The following is a 7,025-nucleotide window of genomic DNA, read 5'->3' as shown; positions in this document are numbered from 1 at the left end:
AAAGCCCTAATATTTGGAGATAAATCCTTTAAATAAATGAAGAAGCATTAGAGAAAGGTTAAATGAAGTCCTGGGGGTAAAGCAATAATCCAATGATGGCTCTCCTTCCAGGAAGAGGGCAACGGAGCCACACATGGCAGAAAGGCTACGGAAGGATACATCAGCTGCCGCATGAAGAAAGGCCTCAGTGGAGCCTGAGCTGCTAACACCGTGACCACAACGATGAGAAGATAAACCTTTGTTTAAGCCATCCAGACTGTGTTGTTTTTGTTATGGCAACCTCAGCAGGCTTGGGACCCTACCCTAACCCTGACAAGTCAGAGCATGTAGTGACCCTGTGTAGGAAGACCTTTCAGGCACCACACTAGTCTCTCCCCGCCAAGTATGCCAGGCCAGGCTTCCCCTAGGCCTGCATATCCTCACTACATCTTAATCCCTTCATCTCTCATACCTCCCTACTGGTGTAGGAGGTTCTTCTGTTCATGCGTTGCTTTTATTGGTTAATGAATAAAGAAACTGCTTTGGGTCTGATAGGGCAGAACTTAGGTAGGCAGAGAAGACAGAACTTAATGCTGGGAAGAAAGGCAGAGTGAGAGTGGCCATGTTTCCTCTAAGACAGAGGCTAGTTAGAATCTTGCCAGTAAGCCACAGTCACATGGTGTTACACAGATTAATAGAAATGGGTTAAATTAAGATGTAAGAATTAGCCAATAAGAAACTAAAGCTAATGGGCCAAGCAGTGGCCAAGCAGTGTTTTAATGAATACAGTTTTGTGTGTGGTGATTTTGGGGGCTAAGCTAGCCTGGCGGCAGGGCTGAACAAGTGGGCCCTCTCTCCCTGCAACATTGTTTTCACTTCCTTTGCTGAAGTTTGGATCTTCAACGTTCCCCAGAAACCATGCCTCTTAGACTTGGCCACCAGCCTACTGTCCCACCGGGAGGTGGCAGAGCCTAAAGAGGTGGAGTCCAATGGGAGAAGTGAGGTCACTGGCCATGTCCTTAGAGGGGATACTGGGACTCCAGTGCCTACCTCTTGGTTTACCAGCTGCCATTAGGCAAGGATTCTTCTGCTACACACCAAACATGAATAAACTGTGCAAGTATCTATGGGTTGGGAGTTCTCAAATGTGAGCAAAATGTTTGCCTGACTGGGCTTCTTCATACGTGGGCTTCTATCAGGTGTTTCTGCACATGTGTTCCGTGCATCTGACTGTCCTCACTTTTTCTCTCACCTGACCACCCCTTCCTTAATCCCTTGAAGAGCTCTGACTCTTCCAGTCTTCAAGACCACCAGAGCGTCTCCTCCCCACCTCAGCCAAACATGCCAGCGTGCAGCAGCTTCCCCTCTGCAGCGTTCACGATGCCAGCACAATCGTCCACCCGTAGCAGGAGCTACAGAGACAGGAGACCACCCATGTGATGACGAGATGCTGCGAGGTAGCTGACGATGATCTGGAGTCTGCAGAGTCGCCAGCTTCAGGAGGTCCTCCCAACGTGACCACTGTCACTTCTGCCAACTAGCTATAGACACAAGTCTTCCCGGAAACCCTTCAGCTTTAGTAAATTGCAAAACAAAACTCAGGAAATAAAAACACTGTATTTATTATATTTTATCACAAATACAAATCAAGGGCTTAGTGATAGAGCAGCGAACACTGTACATCCACAAACTCTGGGTTCAGTCCCCTGAACTCCCAAAGACACACAGAAAATATGACTAAATATACAAACCAGCACCAACTACCCAAAAACAAACAGACATATGTGTGTTCACCAACCAGCGTACAAAGTTCTGGTCAGGGTCACTATATAGGGATAATTGGTCGAGATCATGGGCCACTCAGCTGAACTCAATCTCTAGCCTTGTCCCACCCTGACATTCAGGCTGAGATCACTCTTCAAAGTTCCAACCATCAAAACATAAAGCTGGTCTTTCTAGGGGGCTGGTCTTTATCCCGCAGCAAAGTTCAACAAACCCTCCTGTGCTCTGAGGTTCCGACATGAATAATACTGACATTTCTATTGGTTTTTTAAAAATTTTATTTTATTTTTATTTATGTATACAGTGTTCTGCCTGCATTATGCCTGCAGGCCAGAAGAGGGCACCAGATCTCATTACAGATGGTTGTGAGCTACCATGTGGTTGCTGGGAATTGAACTCAGGACCTCTGGAAGAACCTCTGAGCTATCTCTCCCGCCCCCTGACATTTCTATTGTTGAGGAAACCTCAAAGTTCCCTCTCAGGAACTGAGACAGCTAATTTTTAGAATGCTGGAGATGACTTGAGTCCCAGGAAATAAGGAGACCACATGCCCCTCATCAAGGTGGTCCCACGTTCCCACTGTAGCTTACTCCCTAGCCCTTACCACACATCACCCAACCAACCACTTAAGAGACAGAGGAGACATCAGCCTCCCCATCAACCCCAACAGTGCCCCAAGTACTTGATGAACTACTGGACAGGCCCCCTATCAAACCCCTGCAGGTTGGCTAGGCTGGCTAGAAGTCTCATATACCCCTCCCCAAGCTACCTGAGAAGTTTCTGCCAACAGTGAATAGAGGAGGGAGGGAGGGAATGTCCTAAAACCAACATTCTCCCGCCAATGACACGCAGAGGGAAAAGAGAACCAACGTGAGAAGGCTTAGGGGTCTTTAATGCTTAATCTGAAAGTCACAGGTTGAAATTTTCCTAACATTGGCTTCCCCAGTAAGGAAAGGTCTTCAGGGCGGACAGGGAATGCCCTCATAGTGCAATGGTGCCCCAGCTCAGAGAGAGGCAAGCGGGAAGAGTGTGTGGTGGGCACCACAGTCTGCCTTTTGTAAAGCACTCTACAGTGTTCCCTCAGTCCTCACACCTCACACCAGGGGCAGGAGGCAGAAACCCCATTTTACAGAGAATCTTGAGACTTAAAAAAGTTGTTCATAAGCAGGTCAGGCAGGGTGGCACATGCCTATAATCCCAGCATTTAGGCAGAAGATCACCAAAAGTTTGCTGCCAGGTCGGTCTTTAGAGAAAGTGCCATGACAGTGAGACCGTGTCTCAAAATTCAGAAGGGAACAGGATATGGTGGCCCATCCTTTTAAACCCAGCACTCAGGGCAGAGGTGGAAGATTTCTTATGCGGTCAAGGCTGGATCTTGTCTACACAATGAGTTACCGGCCAACCCAATGAGACCTGGCTTCAAATTTTAAAACAAACAATAACAAAAACAAAACAGGAGTTTTAATTTTTTAAGACAGTAGTAGCTCTGTGTAGCTCTGGCTGTCCTGAAACTCACTGTGTAGACCAGGCTGGGTTTGAACTCAGAGATCTGCCTGCCTCTGCCTTCCAAGTGCTGGGTTTAAAGGTGTGTGCCACCACTGCCCAACTGAGAGAGGTTAAAAAAAAAAGTTCACAGGCTTCACAGGGGAAAGGGGAATGAAGATCTAGATCTTTCCTAGTCTGCCACATATAAGTGTCCCTTGGATCCAACCTCGGTCTCCCTTAAGAAATTCACTTTTTATTATTTGTTTGTTTCTGAGACAGAGCCTAACCTGACCCTCCTGTCTCTGAGTGCTGGGATTACAAGGGTATGCCAGGACACCTGGCTCAGAAGCTCATTCTCAATGTGATGTCTGTCCTGGTCCCTGGGAGGAGAGGAGAGAAGCCGGCTAGAGGCAAGTGTTCTGTAAGGATGAGTAGGGATCAAAGATTGCCCTCTGGTTGGGGAGGGGGAGCTGTGGAAAGGACAGATTAAGAGAGGTCAGACTCAATCGATCACACTTAATGCATGTGTGGAAACATCACACTGAACCCCACTAATACGTACAATTAGTGTCAAAAAGTCTGAGGTAGATCAGTGTGAGCTTTCCTAGTGTGTATGAGGCAGTGCCAAAAACAATGCCAATAAAAACAAAACAGGAAAGATTAAAATTATCTTTCCTCCAAAAGTTCAAATATGACCCCAGACATCCCTATCAAGGACCCTCTGCACACAGAGGTCCCCAAGGAAATGGTGTGGCCAGCGAGTGCAGAGGCCCCCTCTGTGGACACTGAACAGAACAAGCCACTGGAGACAAAAGGGTGAGGCTCAAGGGAGGAGAGCTGCCCACCCTGCGCTCAGGATTAGACAAAAGCCCAGAGTGATTCCTCCAACAGGGAGCCCGGCAAAGCCTGCGTACAAGGTGATCTCTAAAGTGTGCTAGGCCTGGCTGAACACTCACTCGTAAGCAGAGGTAGGAGCCCCAACTCTTGGAGTCTTTCCCTGGCTGCCGCCTCCCAGCCCTTGTTGGCCTGTGGGCTTCGCGGAGAGGGATGCAGGAGCCCCTCCACCTGCACCTCTGGAGCCAGTCCAGCTAGAGCTCTTCGAGCCCGCTGTTCTGCCAGCCGCCCCACTCCCACTACCAGCCGCACCCCTAGCCGCTGCACCTGCCTGCACAGGGCTGCTTCGCAGATCGCCAGTAGCTGCTCCCGCTGCTTGGCCGGCAGATCAGCGGGGGTGAGGTTTCGTCCACTGGGAGCCAAGAAGAGCAGAGGACACAGATTGTGGACAAAGCAATGCCGGAAGAAGACTTGGGGCTGTCCACAGAGGGCCCGGAAAAGGCCCCAGAATCGGGCTCCGCTCACCTCTGACTGTGTGCACTCCAGTCCCAACACTGGTCGCTTAGGGTGCTCTTGGGGAGGGGTCAGCACAGAGCCCCCAATGCCCAACCAGTCCCGGACCACATTCACTTCCCCAAAAGGTACCTGTGGGGGAAGGAGAGAGACACAAGGTGATTCCAGCTGGAGATGGCCAGGCTGTCATGATGATCTCACCCACCTTTACCATTAAGTCTGTGAGGGCCTCCCGGCCCTGTGGTTTGCCCCCTTCCATGTTTCCTCCAGTTTTTCCCACTGTGAACTGTGACCAGCAAAACCCATGTGCCTCTACTTTCCCCTGGCACTAGGACCACATACAGGCAGAACACTGGGACATTTGCCCGACAGGAGGCATGATTGGAATACTGGTGACAGATCTCCTGAAACAGAAAGCTGGCCAGGGTGAAAGGAGACAAGCCAGGCCGAGCACTGATCTCTGGGTGCCCTCCCAGCCCAGGCCTCAGGCTGTCATTCCCATCGATCATCATTGATCACCTTTCATCTCTTGGCTGGGGTCAATAAAAGCGATTGAGCCTTCTGCCCTGGGGCTTCTTTACCTCCTCCACCTTTAATGCACCCCTACTGAAACAGTCACCCAGATCCCTAAGAAGCAGGCTGGCCTGCGCCTGACGCTGTTAGGAACTTTTCAGAGACCCAGGGGCTGCCACCAGGATGGCCAACAGCTCCTACCCCCCCCCCTCCTGCCCACTGTCAGTGTTCTGGGAGGATCTAGCAGCCCTAGCCTCTCTCCTGACTCCAACCACTCTAGGGACAAGGTAAGGTACAGGGCAGGATGGCGGAAGGGAAGGTTCTCAGAGGCAATTAGTGGAGTGCTCACAGGGGAAACGGGACTGCCATTAATGTGCTTGGTTAACTATGAACAGAGAAGCAAGGGGAGTGCTTGAGACCACAGGAGCCTATATATGCTCTGCAGGAGAGGGAGTGGGTGGAGACCACAGGAGCAGATATATGCTCTGCAGGAGAGGGAGTGGGTGGAGACCACAGGAGCAGATATATGCTCTGCAGGAGAGGGAGTGGGTGGAGACCACAGGAGCCGATATATGCTCTGCAGGAGAGGGAGTGGGTGGCCCACCCACCTCCCAGCCAATTCTAGGTTCTTCCTCTACAACAGGCCCAGGCAAACCTCCACCTCTGAACCGCCCACCAGAGGAAGCCAGGCCTTTACCCCAGTCTGGGCCATGCCAAACGGCCCTGGGTTCATGCCCAGGAAGAGCACTTCCTTTGGACCTTGGCAGTAGCGGGTCACGTAGTTGCGGTGCGGCTCCCAAGCATAATCCACTGGATTATAAATGACACCCACAGGCTCTGGAAACTGCAGCTGGTGAAGCTCGGCATTGAGCTGAAGCTCCTCCTCCAAGAAGCCCTCAGTCAAGCTTGGAGCGCAAGGCAGAGGCTCCATCAAAGCACCTGCAGGTTCATGGGTTGGCCCAGGCAGGAAAGTCGGGGACACAGCCATGCCACTGTTACCTGGAAAAGAAATGGACAGAGTTTCCTTCAGGCTCACCCCAGTATTGGGATCTGTACTAGCTAGCGGTTCTCACTGTCGTTTCCTGGCTCAGAAGAGACCCTCAGAAGCTCTTGTCAGTTACTACAAGCTCACTCAGGTTCCTGGGAATGAAGGGACCTCTGCTCCCACTTCCAGAGTCCTCCTTTTTCTGATACTTCAAGCATCCTACATTAGCTACTTGTCTCACTGCAACAAAGTAGCTGCAATAGCCACTGAAGGAAGGGAGGGTTCATCTCATCTCTCAGAAAGTACAGGCCGTCATGGCTGAAGGAGCTAAAGTGGTTGGTCACACTGCAGTCAGAGGCAAAACTCAGAAAGTGATGAATGCCTATATCCAACTAGATCTCTCCCTCTCCCTCTTCCCCTCTGCCCCCTCGATGCATTGACCAGGCTGGCCTTGAACTCAAGAGTTCCTCCTGATTCTACCTGTGACTAAAGGTGTCTTTTACCACACCTGGCTAGAACTCTCCTTTTTATGCTGTGCTGGTTTGTTTTTATGTCAGCTTGATACAAGTTAAAGTCATGCTGAAGAGGATCCTCAGTTTGAGAAAATGCCCCGCCAGACCGACCTGCGGGCAAGCCTGTGCTGCATTTTCTTGACGGATGACTGATGTGGGAGGGCAGCTCACTACAGGCAGTGCCACCTCTGGGCTGTGGATCCCAAGAGCTATAAGAAAGCAGACTGAGCCAGGTGGTGGTGACGTGTGCTTTTAATCCCAGCACTCTGGAGGCAGAGGTAGGTGGATGTGAGCTCGAGGCCAGCCTGGTCTACAAGAGCTAGTTCTGGGACAGGCTCCAAAACTACAGCGAAACCCTGTTACAAAAAACAAAGGAGAAAGAGAGAGAGAGAGAGAGAGAGAGAGAGAGAGAGAGAGAGAGA

General features: G+C 50.7%; 1 protein-coding gene across 5 annotated transcripts in view; it reads right to left on the bottom strand.

Moving 5' to 3' along the window:
* Positions 1-1,577: 1,577 nt before the first annotated feature.
* The window catches only part of Smug1 (single-strand-selective monofunctional uracil-DNA glycosylase 1), an 11,481-nt gene continuing 6,033 nt past the window's right edge, over positions 1,578-7,025 (bottom strand). For 2 of the 5 annotated variants that reach the window (XM_050126731.1, XM_050126728.1), the window contains exons 2-3: positions 5,804-6,105; positions 3,576-4,725 (exon numbers count right to left, since the gene is read on the bottom strand). In XM_050126731.1, coding sequence (XP_049982688.1) covers positions 4,171-4,725; positions 5,804-6,094 — 846 coding nt within the window. In that variant the 5' untranslated portion in view covers positions 6,095-6,105 and the 3' untranslated portion in view covers positions 3,576-4,170. Of the gene's footprint in view, positions 4,726-5,803; positions 6,106-6,714; positions 6,960-7,025 lie in introns of all 5 variants that reach the window. The other 3 variants (XM_050126729.1, XM_050126733.1, XM_050126730.1) reach the window with 3 other exon arrangements.

The sequence above is a fragment of the Alexandromys fortis genome, unplaced genomic scaffold (assembly GCF_014885135.2).
Source record: "Alexandromys fortis isolate MF-2015 unplaced genomic scaffold, M_Fortis_MF-2015_v1.1 scaffold_264, whole genome shotgun sequence".
In the NCBI taxonomy this organism is placed as follows: domain Eukaryota; kingdom Metazoa; phylum Chordata; class Mammalia; order Rodentia; family Cricetidae; genus Alexandromys; species Alexandromys fortis.
This window is presented reverse-complemented; position numbering and strand designations above follow the sequence as displayed.